Below are 19,720 nucleotides of genomic sequence, written 5' to 3'. Positions count from 1 at the left end.
AGTCTTTCACCATTGGACTCATAATATTCCTCTCTAGGTGTTTATCTTTCGCGTGTTCTTTTGTTGTCTCATTAAAAACCTTTCATAGAAAAACCCAATGGGATAAAACCATGATAAGGGAAAAAGAGTACAACCACGCTTATGATTATATTTCTCCCTTACGGCGGTAGAGATTTTGTGTTTTCCCTCAACATGGTTAGGGGATGTGAGAAAATAAGACTGCTAGTTTCTTTTTTTTTTTTTTATAGCTAAGGTTCAGAGCGTGACGTGTTGTGAACACAGAGATTTAGGTAATTGTTCTCTTGTATTATTCATCTGTTCCTTATGATACAACATATATAGGGATACATAATATGGTTTAGGGTTACACTAATGGATCGAAATAGGCTTCCATATAATACAATATATTCATAACAATTCTAATAATTTTAACAAATCATTTTGATTAAGCTATTTTGGCGACTTGAGCATAAAATTTACAATAACTTGGAAAATCTATTAAGTTTGGAGGAACTTGACCTTTATTATTTTGGAAAATCTTCCTCTTGGTGTTCTTTTTGACATTCTTAATCTCTCTCTTCTTCATCACTTTCTTCCTCTCTGTTTTCACCATCACTTTCTTCTTCATCTATGTCCTCTTCCTCACTATTGCCTTTATCATCAGCCTTTTCACCATCATCCAAACACGCTTCAGTCACCAAACTTGCATCATCAATAACATTTGGTGGAGAAACACTATGTTCAACGTAGATGTAAACCTCTCCACAATCTTTTGCCTCTGCAACCATCTTCATAATCTCATTATCCTTATCCTGCCATATCGATCTTAACGCTGACATATCCTCATTAGGTAGTCTATACCATACCTTTTCCACATTGCTAACAGTTTCTGGATTATTTGTGAAATCTTCAAAAATTGAGAATGTAAGCAAATCTGGATCTACTAGCATATTTGGTGCAGTCAAACCACCTTTATAACATATATTATTCCCTTTCTTCGACAATAAACCTCCGTACTGAATGTACAGGGTGAGTTTCTCATTATCGTAACTGCACATAAAAATAAAAATTCAGAACCTAGATGAAAAAAAAAAAGATAACCCGAAGAAGACATGATTCCCATATGATAAAAAAAAAATGAATCCATGTGAAAATCATAAACAGACAATGTCAAGATCGGAGTATTAGATCTATTACACCTTAATGAGCGACCAAAACAACCACAAAAACAAATTATCTGCCTTGAATCATACCTCATATTGCTTGATTTTTCTGGATTTCACTTGAGATTGTATTATTAGGGCTCTTCTCTGATTTGGATTTACGGTGTATTTCTAAACTATAGAGTTTCAGTTTTTAAGCAATGTCTAGTTAATATTTAACTGTATATTTAACTCTAGTTAATTAGAAGACAGAATACTAACACCGTTCTAATTTCGTTAACCTCCGTCTCTTACAGAATGTTAAATTAGTATAGGAATCATAGTTGGTGATTTTAACTGGGCATAAAAAATAGTTTAAGTATTTTTTTGGATACAAAATTAATTGAGATATTAAAAAGCTTATCCTAATTTAGTTGGGAAATTTATATGGAATTTTCCCTAAATATTTTCTTATAATTTAGAATTAAATGTTAATTAATGTTTTAAAAGGTCAAAGATAACATTTATGTTGATGTTTTAGCTTTTTTGGAGTTTGTACGATATGAGATTAAAATATTAAAATAAAGGGTTTATAGACAAAAAAAAAATTAAAGTTTCGTTCGAACATATAAACTTATTTTTCATAAAAACTAAAGTATTTTTCCTAGTATATAGCTTTAGAAAAAAATAAAATAAAAAGGCACATGCGGCGGTTTCTTTAGCTTCTTCCTTGTACAAGTTGGGATGTCTCTGTCTTCCTTGGAGCTTATAAATTAGTGGAAATAGCGAAGCTTGGGTTAGTAGTTATTATTATTATGATGGTGCATTTATAATCGCACGACTCCATCATCTCTTTATGCTTCTTCACTCTCTTCTCTTCCAATCACAGAATCTTGGATCCTCCGCACAAAAAAATATCCGTCTCTTGTGACCGTTGATTTTCTTTGGAAAAGAAAGAGGAAAAAATCTCCCTAAAAAATCGTTTATTCCTTTCATTTCACTTCTGGTCTAAAAGATTTCAAGATCTAATCCAGATCAAGCAAAACAAAAAAAACAGCTAAAACCTTTTTTGAAACCGTTGTCGGTAAATTATTTTTTTGGATTTTTATTGGGAATTAGTGTTGGGGTTTCTTGTCAAGAAGAAGAAGAAGAAGATGGTCGTCAAGAATGTTCAAGATTTGGATGTTCTTCCAAGAAATAGCTCCGATTTATTCGATGATGATGGTCGTCCCAAGCGAACAGGTACCATTTTTTTTTTCTTCGAAGTTTTTGGTTTTTAATAGAGCTAAGTAAAAGCTGTTACCAGAATTACCGGATTTATGTTTTCTTAGAAAATAGTTTTCTCAAAAAAGTAGTCTGTCCAAACTTTTTTTTTTTATAACCGAAACCCAAACCTCGTAAAGTTTGGGTTCTGTCTGGATTTCAATCGAAACTAGAGTCTGTTAAACTTTTTTAAACATATACAGTGACTAAACCAAAAAGACTTAAACCAAGGTTCTTTACTCCTTTAACTTCATTATGAGTCTTTTAAGTTTTTTAACAATAAGAAAGTTTTTGCAAACTTTTTTTCTTTTGGACTTTGTGACTTTTGATGAACCATACCATCATAGGTTTTAAAAAGGGGTAGCTTTTGTGGACATTTGCCAAATCCCGCACTGGAACTGTGTGGAATACAAAACAGACCCATGAGAGTTGATTTTTTTTTTTTTTTATCTAAAGTTCGGTTGGGGAAATTGATGGTGATTTGGTTGTGATTGGAATCTAGGGACGGTGTGGACAGCAAGTGCACACATAATAACAGCCGTAATAGGGTCAGGAGTGTTGTCTTTAGCATGGGCTGTTGCTCAGATCGGTTGGGTTGGTGGTCCAGTGACTATGTTACTCTTCTCTCTCGTCACTTATTACACATCTATCCTCCTATGTTCTTGTTACCGCTCTGGTGACTCTGTTACGGGAAAAAGAAACTATACTTACATGGACGCTATTCAGTCCAACCTCGGTAAAAAAAAAAAAAACAAAAAAAATCATTTTGTTGTCTGTTTTTTTAATGGTTAGATTCATCAAAAGCTGAATCTTGTATCATTTTTTTTTTCAGGTGGCATTAAGATGAAAATATGTGGAATTGTGCAATATCTTAATCTCTTTGGTACTGCAATTGGATACACTATTGCATCAGCTACAAGTATGATGTAAGTTACAACTTTGTTTTCACAACTCTTTTTTTTTATTCTTTCACACTCGGTCCAAAAAGTAGATGCGTGTCTCACTTTGCTGTTCAATATAGTCCATACAAGTCATTTTTTAAGTTTGGTTCACACTCAATAATGCTGTCTCAAAGTCAATGTAGTTTTATTAAATCAATTAAAGGACGGCTCAAAAACGCTGTCACGGTTTCAGATTCTGTCCTATTGCTTCTTGGTTCAGTTATTGTTTGACCTGTACTAATTAATTACGGTTTGAATAAATAAAACAGAGCGATTCAACGGACGAGTTGCCAACAGACTAATGGGGAAGATGCTCCATGTCCCGTCAATGGCAATCCCTACATGATTGCATTCGGTGTTTCACAAATCATATTTTCTCAGATTCCGGATATTGATCAGTTATGGTGGCTGTCCATTGTCGCCACAGTCATGTCTTTCGGTTACTCGACCATCGGGCTTGGCCTCGGTATCTCCAAAGTGGTAGAGAACAAAGAAGTGAAAGGTACTCTTACTGGAGTTAGCATTGGGACAGTGACACCGGAACAGAAAGTTTGGAAAACCTTTCAGTCTCTTGGAAACATTGCGTTCGCCTACTCTTACTCGATGATTCTCATCGAAATCCAGGTACGTTCTACTGAAGTCTATGTATGTGTGAGTGTTGTTGTTTTGAGAATGCATGATTTAAACAAAGACGATTTGATGATGGTGCAGGACACGGTTAAATCACCGCCTTCAGAAGAAAACACGATGAAAAAAGCGACTATAATAAGTGTGGGAGTGACGACACTCTTCTACATGCTCTGTGGCTGTGTAGGGTATGCAGCGTTCGGGGACTCCGCGCCTGGAAATCTCCTCGCTACTGGAGGGTTTAGAAACCCGTTTTGGTTGCTTGACATAGCCAATATCGCCATAGTGGTCCATCTAGTCGGTGCTTACCAAGTTTATTGCCAACCACTGTTTTCGTTTGTCGAAAAGGAAGCCTCCAGGAGGTATCCAGAGAGTAGTTTCATCACAAACGAGATAAAGATCCAACTTATTCCAGGGAAGCCCTTCAGTTTGAATCTATTCAGGCTCGTGTGGAGGACGATCTTTGTTATGACTACAACGTTAATCGCAATGCTAATGCCTTTCTTTAACGATGTACTCGGTCTCTTGGGGGCCGTTGGTTTTTGGCCTTTAACGGTTTATTTCCCTGTGGAAATGTACATTGCACAGAAAAATGTTCAGAGATGGGGAACAAGGTGGGTTTGTCTAAAAGTATTGAGTTTGGCCTGTCTTGTCGTCTCTGTAGCCGCGGCTGCAGGATCCGTAGTTGGCATTGTCAGTGATCTCAAGGTCTACAAGCCTTTCCATACGGATTTCTGAGATCTTAAGTGAGAAATAAACTCCTGCTAAAAGGATTAAGATTAGAATTGAATGTTTTAATGTTATCTTTGTATTAGTTAAATTAACTTTGTACAAGTGTTCAATATCAAATCGTGTTTCTGCTGCAGAGAATTCTTACAACACGTAATCAGACTATGTTTGTACATTAGGAAAAAAAAAAAAAAAGAGGAGAGTGAGAAATTGATTTCTCAGATCTTGTTAGTGATATAAGTGAACTACCAAGAATTAAAAGAAACCATACAAATAAGATTATTAATGAAACGATAATTCAATATCATGAAACTGAAATTGTTAATAAAAAAAGTATATTTATATTATCTATACTATTAAATGGGAAGCACACTTAGGGGTTTAAAAAAAAAAAAAAACATATATCCATTTTGCCAAACAGACCAACTTGCATTAAAAAAAAAGTTAAACTTCCCTAAAACAATGGTAACAACTATTGAAGAAATAAATGATTAACTTTTTTTATAATTGGTTATAGATTTCGTATATATATTTTGATATGGATATAAATCATAAATAATTAATTTTGAATATATTAAGTTTTTCAAATATTTTTCTAAATTAAATATTAAACTAATGATTTTCTCCTTAAATTTAATTAGAACATACCATCACTATATAAAAAATCCAAGCCAAAAATATTACAACATGAAATTTAAAATATTATAATAAAAACAAAATTATTTCTATTAATAATTCCTTGAATTTATATAGTTATTAAAATTTTATAAAATAATAAGAGATTTTCGCAATTAATAACATACCAAAAATGTAAGTTATTATTTATAAAAATAACTTAACTTAAATTTAAATAGATGATTTATTTTAAGAAACCTTGAAATAAAATCAGTAATTATTTACCAAATTTCTAAAATTTAGGGATTATTTCTAAATCTAACCATATATATTTACTCTCATCCGTTTAATAGGAAAATCTAGACAATTAATTCAAAATTCAAATTTAATTATCCATATAGATTCAAACATATTGTATATGCATTAACTGAAAAATAAATAAGTTTTTTAAAAATTTATATAGATTTTTTAGTTTTCAACGTAAAGGTAAAAATGTTTACTCTTTCAAGCTTTATAAATAGAGTAATCGACCTAACATTCACATATCGATATCATATACACCACTCTAGCACTAATTTTGTTTGTATCTCTTTGTTACTGCAAAAAAAAAAAAGTGTCTCTGTATTAAGTTTATGATTTATGATTCTATGTCCAGTTTATGATTTATGATTCTTATGATTTGTTATGATTTGTTAAATTTATAATTTTCTGTTGTGTATATAAGCATATACAAATCAAGATTTTTTTTGAAAACATACATTTTTCTATCTTGAGATTGAATATAAGGGAGGATTGTGGTATGAACGGGTGTTCATCCAATTGACATAGCATCTGCAAAACAAGAAACTTACATTTGATTGCTTAAAAAAAGTCCACATTTTTATATGAACCTGGTAAGTCACAAAATACTATATTAGTGTTTGTTTTCTTCAGTTTTTCTATAGATTTATTTAAGAAATCTCCGTAGGAAATTCTTATTAGAGTATTTAGTTGAGCTTTGCATTAACATTAATTAACTTTTGAAACCAGCTAGGGGTATGTATACATAAACTATTTAAGTACAATTAATCTTCCATGACTATATTGTAATCAGCTGTATGTATTAAATTATATTATTTTCTTATTTTTCCAAATATATGATGTTAACAGTCTTTATTAAAATGACACTATAACTTGGGATGTATATGGAAAGAAAACAAAAAACACACATGACAGTAAAATTTTATAACATGAGCACCTTAAAATTTTTTTATAGTCTTTTAAGTCATGGTTACCTTGAATTCCTAACGAAATTTTCAAGGTAACGATGACTCATAGTATAAAAATTTCTAATCCAAATCTTAAAGTACTGATTAACACTCAAACATCCAAATATTCATAAATCAAAACGACAAAATTTTGGGTTAATGACATTATACTATATAAATATGATTACACATACTTTTTTCTTTTTGGTAAGGATATGTTTACACATACTAAATAAATGATTCTTACTATTTTCAATTGAACTAGCATAAGTTCAAAATAAAAAATACATAAAATATGTTCTGTAACAGTTAAAAATATTAAAAAAACATAATTTAATATAGGTGAAATATATATAAAATAGTAAGAATAAAGAAGTCAATTAATTTTGTAATATTTATGTTTATTTCATAGGGGAGTTCGAGAATTTATGTATACGTGCGGTCTCCTCCCGTTTTCAATCGGAAATTTGTCCTATTTCCGGAATGTCCCATATTGGGAATGCTTTCTGTTATGCAAAGAAAAATTGAGAATGGATATAGGACATAATGGAACATGGCAAAACGAAAAGAGAGTTACGACCATCCCTAAATATTTGTATATGTTTCAAACGGGTTTTCATCGCTGTTAGCGGTTATATATCCAATTTGTTAGTTCACAAATTTAATAGAATCTAACCAATCATTTGTTTGATTTAGTTTATTACCAGTCCAACCGTTATGTTGTTTCAAATTTTAAGATACTGGAGAAACCATTATTATTTAAAAATTTCAAACATTAATAAACCAAACCAAATATCAAACTAAAATCTCAATTAGTATAAGTTTGATTAAATATATAAAATTAATTTTGTTTATAAACATAACCCGCACGTACGTGCGGGTCGGAACCTAGTTATATATTAATTGGGGAGTACACTTAGGGATAAACAAAAAATAAACAAAACAAAATTCCATATAATACATTTTTCATAAAAAAATTCGGAAGAACAATAAAAGGGTAATGGAGTAAATTTAGGCTTAAAAATGCGCGGATCTTGGATATGATCCGGTGTATGTGTATTCGAATCATGACTAACTGTATCAGATTAAAGGTATTAAACACGGAGCCAAACAGTTATCTATATTGTGTTAAAGAATAAGGCTACGTGTACATTAATTGTCGATTGACCATCCCTGTATTCTATAAGATAAATATTCAATTATTTGGGACCCTAATTATTTTATAAAGAAAATCAAATGTGGGACCCTAATTATTTGGACTTGCCCATAACTACTCGACAATTAAACAAACTGTTTGAATTTCAATTTCAAATCCTATAAATTTTGTTTCTATTTCTAAAACGTTTCGCTTCCGCGTATCCGTTTCCTTTTCCATGCAATCTAGACTAGGACGAATGAAGCACATGCATCTCTGCTGGAGTCATCCTGTAAGGCGCCTTGGATAATGGCATGGTCCACGGTTCCAGCTCAACCGTAAAGGGATCAGAACGAGATGGTGGTACCCCCTACAACGACTGAAAACCATCCTCGAACTCCTCACCAACCCAAATACCGCCAATCGTAGAATGTCCCATTGACTATGTCATTGAGATTCCAGATAAGCCTCCCGTCCCTTCTCGATCATCTTCCCGACCTTCACGGCCGAGATTAATAGACTCCCCGAAGTCAGTCGTACTCCCTCAAAAACCAAATTTTTTTCTGGACACTCAAACACCACTCCACCCCAATGACTGTCTAGATGTACCCTGTGACGATACAACCAATCCATCCCCAGGATAACATCATACAACTCCACATGACTGATAAACAAATCCGCTGTCCCCGACTCCCCTGCGATCTAAATATCAACACCCCTTGCTCATGCAAGGACTTTCAGAAACTCGCATCCCGCGACTCTGACAACTCCCGCTCGCTCTCCTGGATCTCCTCTGATATTGGCACTCTCGGCGTACTTCGAGGTAATGAAGTAATGAGTTTCTCCGGAATCAAACATGATGTGAGACTTAAACCCACCCACCAATAAGGTCCCTACACAAATCTCATTTGCTGAGAATCCTAACAATTTATCACAGGAAAAGCATAACATCTGAACTACTGAATTTCACCAAGTATGAGTCTCAGAAGTTATACATGTGATCGCACCAGCACTGGTTCCACCACTATCCATGGTCGAGTACACCTGTGGCGTCGACTCGATCTGCCCCAACGGCTGCACACCCAACTGCACTCCTGGCTGCCCTCCAGCCTACACTGCTGCAACTATCATCTGCTACAATATGGTACAACGAGGCTTGATGTGCCCCGTCTCCCTTCTGTGGTAGTATACTCGGGCATCCGCCCTCTTCTCCGTCACCGCCTGCTGCTCACTCCTCTGCGGACAGTTGATCACCTTGTGGTGCATGCTACCACACCCATAGCATCCCACACCACTCGATCTCTGACTAATCTTCCACTTTCTCTTGGTTCCCTGCACAAGCTTGTCACCTTTGCTAGAACCACCATGATGTTGAACCTTCCTCGGCTGAACTGCTGGACTGGCTGCCACAAATTGAGCTCTCATGTCCTCCTCAATCTTTGCAATGGACCCACAAGTCATCCCGAAGTGCCCTCATAAACCTTCGAACCTGTGACTTCTCGGACTCCATAACCCTGCCCTATACACCAGAAGCCGACTGAACTCCATGTATAGCTTTCAAACCGACCGTGGCCTCTATGTCAGCTGCATGAACTGCACCTCCATCTGGTTTAGTGTCTCCCAAGGAAAGTACTTATGGTTAAACTCCTCCACGACATCAACCAAAGTGATCATGTCCCTCGGCACACTCCTAGAAGCCATTGACCTCCACCACACATAAGTGTCATCTACCAAGTGATGAACCCCTATGTCCACCCGATACTCTGCAGGAGACCTGAGAGACTAAAAGGTGCGTTCCAACCTCGTCCTCCATGCATCAGCCACTGAAGGGTCGGTACCACACCAGAACAGCGTCATATCAATCATACCCATCTCTCGTATCATCCTGACATACTAGAATGAGCTTCTGCTCTAGTATCCCTTGGTTGTTGCACTTCGGCCACCACTGGTGGCACAACCAAAGCCTGAACCAGAACAGCTCCCGACAACCGCTTTAATAGCTGTGCCAGCAACTCCATAATGCGATCATCTCGACCAGGGGCTCCATTTGTTGCGACCCCCATCCCAGGAAGCCCAACAGCACAAGCTACAATGAACCCTAGACCTAGAACCGTAAGCGCTCTTATACCAAAATAAAACAACCTATCCCGTTTTTTTTTAAATACTACATTTAACTAGTGATCTCATACTCAATGTCAACATAGCAACATTCAACAACACCAATAATCCAACAAATAACTCTAATAAATAACTAAACAACAAAAGTCTAATATTTCCAAATTCAACAATGTCAAGAAGCAAACGACCAGCATCCTAAAAATGTTCTATGACCCACTAGAATCGAGCCACTAGAACATCCTCCTCTACATCACCCTGATTTCACGATCATAATTTTCCCTTACCTGCGTCACAACACAAAAGGGAGGCGTAAGTATTACTAGAAATACTTTGTGATACAATCCTCTCATCTACTGAGTTATACACACAAGCAATAAGATCCTAAAGCACGAGTAACAAAACACAAGCAAGTCACAATCAAACCTAACCACAAAAGCACACATAACATCCATCTGCAGAGAACGAGTATCGACTGACACATGCCTTGTGTCGACCGATGCATCTCCCCTTGCATCGAACGTTGCACACCTTATATAGACCAATGCAACGCCATTGTGTCGACCGATGTACTCATTTCATCGACCGATGCATTCCTCCAAATTCCTAGCAGCGTCGACCGTGCATTCCTTGCAGTGAAAGATGCATGGCACCAATTACTCATGCACCAACGCTAGTGCGTCGATCGATGCTATCCTGGCATCAATCTATGCAGTTGCCCTAGCATAGAAACCAGACTTCGTCTTCAACCGCAACTCGTCCTCCAATACCACCAATCGTCCAAGAACATCACCAATACCATAATAGACCATAGAAAACACGAAAAATCACAACCAACAAGGAATCAATCCACCAAATCACAGGAAAACACAAAAAAAAAAACTCAGAGATCTCATGCTCAGATAAGCCATGGTCATGTACTCACCTTTAACACGAAGATTCTGACTCTAGATGCATGAAATCAACACCATAGCAAGCTCCAAGACATCCTAAAACTCAGAGCTCCACTCCCACGAACAGATCTCTCGAGAAACGACACCAAAATCCCATAAAACTCACTGGAAAACCTTTCTCTCCTTTTATATCACTTAAGAACGACAAAGTGGCTAAAAACCACTACGTGGCATCGAATTTGGCCATATATACTCGAGCCAAAGGTTTTCCCATCAATTAAACTGCAACAAACCGGAGAAAGTAACTAACCCAAACACAATCCGCGTAGTTGCATTGATCGATGCACACCATGGCGTCGATTGATGGACAAACCAGAATTTTCCGGTTCGCGGGCGTTACAGCGGGTGGACTATTTTCCTCTCCATGCAAGTCCCTTAACATGTCTACTGCAACTTGATCACTGTTACCCTCTTCACACACACCACCATGATTCGATCCTTCAGCATCATCTTTATTAGATTTCTTCAATTTTACCTTTCTCTTCCCATTCTGGTCTTCTCTTTTTCTCTTTCCCATTGTTGCTCCTTTCTCAGCACACCCACTCCCTTCTCCGATAGAAAACATTATATATCCTGACTCAGTGGACATATCTCCATTCTTACAAGCAACCGAGATATTGTGTTCTCTCATCATAACATACAATTACAACACACCATACTCTTCATTCTGAACTTTATATAGTTCAAATTCAACATCACTTGTAACTAATATTGGGGCATCTTACCTTGTGTAAAAACCATTGTTTCTCCTAGGTACCAAAAGTTTAACGCTATTTTGCTTTCATCTACTTTGACGCCCCAAATATCTGCTACCTTCTACTCTACCTCCTCAATGTAGTCTCCCTACTGATAGACAGACATTTTGCCATTTGTCCATGAGAGACATAAAATTTCCAAACACCACTTTGTTGACATGTCCATTCACCAACAATAATACATACTCTAACGTCCATCCTGCCAAATGAGAAAACAACTAGTTTATCACTTACTGCCAAATTCTATTGAATGCCATACTAGCTATCTTCAATGCAGGTGTATGTATGATGTTAAAGACATGTACAATGATGCTCAGATTGGGAGAATTTATTGCAACTGCCCATAATAAATGAGAGAATATACCTAACTATGAGTAATCTCCAAAATCAATGGCATCCAACGACTTCAACTTTCCTTCTTTCCTAGATTTACGCCCCCAAATTTGTTTTAGGGTTATGATATGCAATTATATTCACTCTTATTCATCTTTAATGTAATACAGCTTTAATGAATAAGAAAGACACTGATCCATTCGTACTCCCCTCATTACTGCTCTTTGGCAGCCACAAAACAGTATTGTCCGTCACCAATGCCGCTCCCGCTCGTAAATGCCACAAAATTCTTCTTCTTTTAAAGTGAGGGCATAATCGTCTTCTCACTTTATGCCACAATTTGAGAAAGTGGTACTGCCAAAAAGGGAAAGAGAAAAATAGCTTTTTCCGAAACTTTAAAAAACTTTAGTTTGGGAAATAACACTTCTCACTAAAATCCATTTTAAATAATAGATAAATCACACTTTTGATTTTCAAAGTGTTATTGGATAGCATTTAAAACCTTAAAAGTTGTTCCATGTTTGCACCGCCACAAAAGATGAGGGAACAACAATGTCCATCAACACATTAGCTTAAATTTTAATGAGTTTATTATTTACTAAAAGAAAAAATAAATTATTTTCTTTAACCACTTACCGTGGGACCATAGAATTTTCAGATTTTTTGTTCAATGCATTTTTTCAGTTCATCTTTCGATAGACAACTTTCTGATGTTTCTCTTCACACTAATTCTTTTGATAGATGCATATCGATTGATTTTTACTAAAAAACGATGAATCCTTCATATATGTGGTCGTCTTCAATTTCTCACGACTTCTCAGAATCAGACGGTGAATAGAAGAAGAAGATAATTGTTTTTGGTTAATTGCAATAAATTAATGAGAATTAAACAAAATTGAAATTAACAAAAATTAAACATGCCGAATTTAACTATTTCGCGTTGAAAGATATTATTGTTCCGTCATCGACAACACAAACAAGAAAGCGAATTTAAATTTATGGTGGTTTATACTTGTAGTGAAGTTCTCTTGAGTATTAAAGTTTTATTTAGTGACACTATGAATGTTAAAAATGTGATTTTCCCTATAAATAGTTAAACTTGTAGTGATGCCAATTGGTTACATTTAGTTATTTTTCTTGTCTTCCTTCAGTAAACAAAATATTTTTCCATATGATCAACATTTCAACATTATGTTTCTCATAAAACGAACAAACTTAAGTACTTAGAAATGAATTACATTCACCATTCCTAAGCGTATGTTGTTCTCACTAGCTATAGTTACCAGCCATATATATGTTAATTGAATATATCCGATCTTTCATTAGCAAAGTCACTAATAAATTCTCAGTTAGTTCCGAAATAAATAACATAATTTCATATTAGAAAACACAATCAAATGAGTGAAAGTATTTGAAAATATCACATATTAATGTTTTTTTTAGTCCTCCAGTCTTTCATTTTAACAACACTCGAGAACTTCGGTGCCAAAAAAGAAAAAACTCAACTTATGATGAGATAGTTTTAGCTTCCTAAGCTATCGGACCAGTTTTTTACCTTTTTATAACAAACTACTTAAACTAAGACATAGATGATTTTGGGTTTTTATAATTTTTTTTTTTTTTTTTTTTTTTAATGAAAATAAACTTTGTTCTTTGTTTTTGGCGTATGCCTTTCCATGTCAACGATATCAACATCTTCACCAATGTCATTTTCGCAAAGACAAATATGTGTTCCTAGATTGGAAGAGTTGACCAAGAACGATCATACACATTGTGTTGTACAAATTTAACTATGTGATATAAGCTCCGATTCAACCCAGTTTTGCTTATCTTATCCAGTTTTTTCTTTTTAGTCAAACTAAGATTTCAAATTTTCAAAAAAAAAGAAAAAACTAAGATTTCATTCAAATTTATATGAAAGTTGTGTCCACACAGAGAGGATACAAAAGACTACTAGAACTCTAACAGACAAAGCCAACGACCAATAAATGGGTCGACTATATAAAAATAAATTAAAACCTCTATAAATTAATAAAATTTGATGGTCCCGACCTTATTAATTTATAAAGGTTCTATTGTATATATATATATAGTTGAATTTTATTCTTATTTTGATATAAATAAAGGTGCCAGATGTTAAACAAATAAATAGTGGTGCGATATTATTATAGAAGAACTATGATATAATTTTATTATTTACTATATATAAATTAAATCCGTATATGTGAACATGGAAATAATATATTTTATAAAATCGAAACGTGACACGAGGCATAAAACATAAAAGAAAATCTGATTTGTGTTTTGAAGTGTGAATGCTATTATACAGAGTCGATTTGCGTTTTTGTTTGACAAGCAAACACCATATATGGTTTTGAATTTTGATAACAACTAGATTTTAACCCGCGCTACAATATTTTTACAACAAAGCAAAACTAAATTTTAAAAAATTGTATTTGTTTGTTAATTTTGTTTCTTTTGTTTAGTGTTTAAGATTGTATAATTATATTTTAATTGTTAATTATAAAATTTGATCAGTTGTATACCGCTGACACGCGGCAATTATTTAGTTTTATTTATACTAATGTTACATTCATACCATATTGATTTTCTTATGGTTATAAAAATATAATTTTTTACTGCTTTTTAGATTTAACCCGTGAAAAAATTATTCTTACATTATTATATTTTTAAATTTTTAGTGTTTTTAACTTTAATCTGTAAGTTTAAAGTTATTTAGATTTAACCCGTGAAAGAGTTATATCCATAAAAGTTATTTTGCAGTATACCGCATATTAATTTATATTATAAATACTCCAATTTATTAGATTTAACCCGTGATATAATTATTTTGTATTTTTTATCAGCATATTAATAACCATTAAAGTTTTAATTGTTCATATGAAACAATGTAGTTAATTAGTTATTACTGAATATTAGAGTTTTTAAAAGAAGAAAATATTGTATAGATATTTTTGGCATATGTTATTAAGTGTAATAAATTTCTTAATATATAAATTGTTTTAGGAAATTATAAACCAAATTTGTAGAGACATTTTAGGAATCTAATTGATTTTGTTTGTATGTGCACTTTTTTAAGGATTAACTTTGTAAATAAGTATAACTTAAAGGACACCAAATGTACTTCAATTTATAGAAACACCACGGGATAATTATTTAGTTTTATTTATTATAATTTGAGAAATCTGAGAAATCAACCTCTAAGTACCTCAAATTAAGTAATGTAGATGACTAAATCTATATTTTACAATCAAAATATGTAAAGCAAAATTTTCTATAGAAAGTCTATACAAACAAAATTTCTAAAGATAGTTTTAGTGATTTTATGGGATTAAAACTTTAATGGATAGAGCTGTTTTTGGAAAAATCAGAATGTATAGATATTGTTAAGATTTTATGGTAATAAATGTTGGTCGATTTAAGAAAATTTAGTATTTGAGTTTCTCTGCAATGTTATTTATGGAACTTTTTTTAGGGATTAATATTATAAAAAAAATTAAATAAGCAAAACTTAAAGAGCATAACACAAAATGTACTTCAAAAATGTTAATATAGATTATGGCCAATATAAGATAAGAGATGAAAAAAAAAATATAATACTAAAAAGAACTGCCATTAACTTCGTACACATCTATATTTAAATCCCTTAAGAATGGTGAAGGTAAAAGACTCAAGACAAAAGAAATGAATTATTCCGACGTCAACTTCTCCTTACTTAAAAGCAAGACAAATGTTCCAGTCGAATTCGTTTGGCCGGAGAAAGACATGACCCCTTCAGAAGGCGACCTGGACCTTCCAATTGTAGACCTGAGTGGGTTCTTGAAGGGCGATGAGGCCGAGACGCAGCTTGCAGCTAAAGCTGTGAGAGACGCGTGCATGGCTCACGGTACGTTTCTCCTGGTCAATCATGGCTTCAAGTCGGGCTTGGCGGAGAAGGCACTTGAGACATCGAGTTTGTTCTTTGGGCTATCCAAAGATGAGAAGCTTAAGGCTTGTAGAATCGCGGGGAATATCTCTGGCTATAGTGCGGGTCATAGCCAGAGATTTTCTTCCAATCTTCCATGGAATGAGACTTTGACTTTGGCTTTTAAAAAGGGTCCACCCCAAGTCGTTGAGGAATTTCTAACATCCAGACTAGGCAATGATCGTCGAGAGATCGGGTAAAATAAATGGCATGCATATACTTTAGTTATACATTGTACTAACGCTATCAAATATCCTATTTTAAATTCTCGTGTGCAAAAATGATAATGAGCCGAGGGCTAATTAAGGTGTACTCAACGGCCATATTCGTTTGCACAATGTAAACTTAGCGCGTGAACCATGATCACTTGAGTTTTGGCTCGGGTGTTTAATTTTACATGTGGTGGATTAATGAAAACAACTTACCAAGGGCTTAGCATTACTTGGGCACTTTTGATACTTAGATCTTAAGATATCCGATTTAATATATGTTTCGATTTTATTATGTTTAAAGAGAAACTGGTTAACTGTTTGTTCCTTTGAACTTCTTGGTTTTGTTTCAGTCAAGTGTTCCAAGGATTTTGTAATGCAATGAATGGTTTGACACTGGAGTTGATGGAGCTGCTAGGGATAAGTATGGGTATAAAAGACCGGACATATTACCGGAGATTCTTCGAAGACGGAAATGCCATCTTCAGATGCAACTATTATCCGCCGTGCAAGCAGCCGGACAAAACCCTTGGTGTTGGTCCCCATAATGACCCAACAGCTATAACCGGACAAAACCCTTGGTGTGGGCTTAGAGGTCTTCGCCGGAGGTAGGTGGCAGACCGTGCGACCTCGTCCCGGTGCTCTTGTCGTCAACGTTGGAGACACCTTCATGGTACGTTTCTTTTTAATTAATATGGCCACCAATATATTAGATATAACTTTAAATTTTTTTATTATTATTTTTTTTTGTAATGACTTTTTAAAATTTTATTTTATGCAAACGCCAGTGTTTTGACTTAACAGGGATATTCCTCGACATTTCCTGGTGGAAGGATAAATAACATTTAAAATTAATTTTACACTTTTATTATATAAATTGGATACAATTTTGTTATGTATGATAGATGAATAAATTGTTATCCGCAAAGATGAGTATTATACTTTGGGACTAATCACATAGTATATAATGATTGATATATGCATTTAATATTGATATTGAAATTCAATTATTACAATTTTATGCCATTTGATAAACAATCATATAATTTTCATGTTTTGTTTTGCATTTGATGTGAAAGGCATTGTCAAACGGAAACTACAAGAGCTGCTACCACAGGGCAGTGGTTAACATGGAGAAACTGAGAAGGTCATTAGTGTTCTTCTCCTGTTCTAGAGAAGACAAGCTCATCGTGCCTCCTCCTGAACTTCTGCAAGGCGAAGATGCTTCTCGAAAGTACCCTGATTTCACTTGGGCCCAGCTTCAGAGATTTACCCAGTCCGGATATCGAGTCGACAACACCACTCTCCACAACTTCTCTTTTTGGCTCACTTCTCACTACCCCAACAACTAAGATGTGTACTTTCTTTTCCATATATTTTTCCTTGCTTTCTGTTATCGACTAGTATGACATCATTTGTAACTCTTGTTTTTAACCATTATCTAATGGAACTTATTCACATAACTCATGAAGGCATGAAGCTTAAATATATTAAATAAATAAAACGTATACACATTAATATAAATTATATTCAGTTATTAAACTGATGTTCTGGTAAATATTTAGGAAACTGGTCTGTAGTACCAAGTGGAAAGAACACCAAGCAAATTAAACACAACTTAGATCTTTTATTCATCATATACTAGTCAAATCATAATGGACCATTTGTTTCTTTTTCATTTCTTCAGCTACGCTCGCTAAACTAACTCCAATTTTATATAATATGAGAAAGTTTTTCTTAATTTTTGCTAAAGAGATGATACTTGGCTTACTATATTTCTGACACCTATATTTTTCTGTTTGGACTTAATTAACTATAATTTGGATAATTAACTATAGTTTAGACCTAATTAACTACATTACCATAAAACCAAAAAAAAAATCAATATTTCCTTCCTCATTTCCTTAATCAGAAACATATACAGCCCCAAAAATCTAGAGCCACCTTATATTAGTCTGTGGTTGGTTTCATCTTGGAACTATACCAACATTAAATCAAATTTATATGTTTGAATTTTTGGGTTTAATTTCTATATTTGAATCTTATATAATTTTCACAGGGACAAGCGGAATCAAATTTAATTAAGATGGTGAAATGGTATTATTAAATAAATTAGTTTGAATTTTTTAAATTTGTTTATATAGAGTTAAAATTTTAAGCTTACTTTCTGGAAAATTACGTAAGATTGTGAGATTGTTTTTATCTAATTCAATAATTATTTTGTTTGATTCACACTTATTATTTCAAACGTCATGATATTTTTGAACTACATAAAATTTTTATGTTCTCATATTAGGAATTTTAGAATAAATTATGAACAGTTATGTTTTGATTTGAAATGATACCATCATTTTCTGTATTGCCTTATATCTAGGGGTGTCAAAATGGTTAACCATACCCAATTCAACTCAGTATCCAATGAGTTAAAAGTTAAATGATTTTATGAGTTGACTCAACTCATTTAAGAATTGGGATGGATCAACCCATTAATCCATTTAGTTAAATGAGTTAAATGAATAATTGGGGGGACCCACTACAATATAAATTAATTAATATTTAATATAAAATAATTATAATTAAATAGAATATAAATTAATTAATATTTAATATAAAATTATAAGATGATTATGATGACATCATGTTGTTGACTATGATATATATATATATATATATGTGGATACGATGATGGTGATGTTAATATGATTATGAAAGTATGATGATGATGATGATAGTATGACAATGTTGATGATGATGATAGTTACATGATGGTAGTATGATGATGATGATAGTATGATGATGTTGATATGATGATGGTAGGATGATGATGACAATAGTATGATGATGATAGTATGATGATGTTGGTATTATGATGATGATAGTATGATGATGTTGGTATTATGATGTTGATGTTGATAATATTAGGTTGATAATGAAGAAATTGATGGGTTAGTGGTTGACTCATAAACCCATTATAATCAAACTCAATTGACTCATGAACTCATTTAATCATCAACTTATTTAACCCATCAACTCATTAGGGTCAAAATTTTAAACTCATTAGGGTTCATGAGTTGAGTTGAATTGAGTTGATTCATTAATCTTAACCCATTTTGACACCCCTACTTGAGACATGTACAACTCGCAAGTGGTCACAATCGGTTTGTAATGTGAGGTTCCTAGCTATCTTGTAAACACCTTTGAAATCGTCATAAAATGTCTGAAGACACCTAAGATAGAGTTTAGGTGAGATACGCCTGGTACGGATGCCTTGAGCTCCATCATCAACCAAAGGCTCTGTCGGATTCTAGAGGAAACATCCAACAAACAATTGAACCAGAGCCACAATCTCAAACTCAAACAAAGTCACATTTTATCTCTTTAGAAAAATAAAATGGGAAACAGTATACCTCCATTAAACGATCCTCATCGTCGATAACATGAAGGATGTGTCTGAGGATAAAAGCTCTAACCTTTGGTACTTGATGTGCTGCTTCATATGAATTACATCACAGTTCACCATCACTTCCGAGATTCCTAACAAGACAAACATAAACGAAAGGGAAACAGCGGTAAGAAAAAAAATAACAGACTCGAAGAAGAAGGATACGATGACGAAAACTAGAATTTAGTATTCTTTAGATCCAGAATTCTAAACTAGAAAAATAAAAATC

General features: G+C 33.8%; 2 protein-coding genes and 1 pseudogene across 2 annotated transcripts; 2 read left to right on the top strand and 1 right to left on the bottom strand.

The window, feature by feature from the left end:
• Nucleotides 1-285: 285 nt before the first annotated feature.
• On the bottom strand, nt 286-1,333 carry LOC109131323 (uncharacterized). The gene is made up of 2 exons (XM_019242151.2): nt 1,254-1,333; nt 286-1,050 (listed from the first exon to the last, which is right to left on the bottom strand). The coding sequence occupies exons 1-2, from the start codon at nt 1,256-1,258 to the stop codon at nt 567-569; spliced, it is 489 nt and encodes a 162-aa protein (XP_019097696.1). The 5' UTR covers nt 1,259-1,333; the 3' UTR covers nt 286-566.
• A 431-nt stretch (nt 1,334-1,764) lies between these two features.
• Nucleotides 1,765-4,838, top strand: LOC104777557 (amino acid permease 5). Its single transcript, XM_087506684.1, has 5 exons — nt 1,765-2,384; nt 2,908-3,141; nt 3,238-3,331; nt 3,616-3,970; nt 4,058-4,838. Exons 1-5 carry the CDS (start codon nt 2,297-2,299, stop codon nt 4,709-4,711), a joined length of 1,425 nt encoding a protein of 474 aa, XP_087362810.1. The 5' UTR covers nt 1,765-2,296; the 3' UTR covers nt 4,712-4,838.
• A 10,682-nt stretch (nt 4,839-15,520) lies between these two features.
• Nucleotides 15,521-17,401, top strand: LOC104779128 (gibberellin 20 oxidase 5 pseudogene; annotated as a pseudogene).
• Nucleotides 17,402-19,720: the final 2,319 nt, after the last annotated feature.

The sequence above is a fragment of the Camelina sativa genome, chromosome 3 (genome assembly GCF_030686135.1).
Source record: "Camelina sativa cultivar CO46 ecotype springtype chromosome 3, ASM3068613v1".
NCBI lineage: Eukaryota > Viridiplantae > Streptophyta > Magnoliopsida > Brassicales > Brassicaceae > Camelina > Camelina sativa.
Note: the sequence above shows the minus strand (reverse complement) of the source record. Positions and strands in the feature narration are given on the sequence as shown.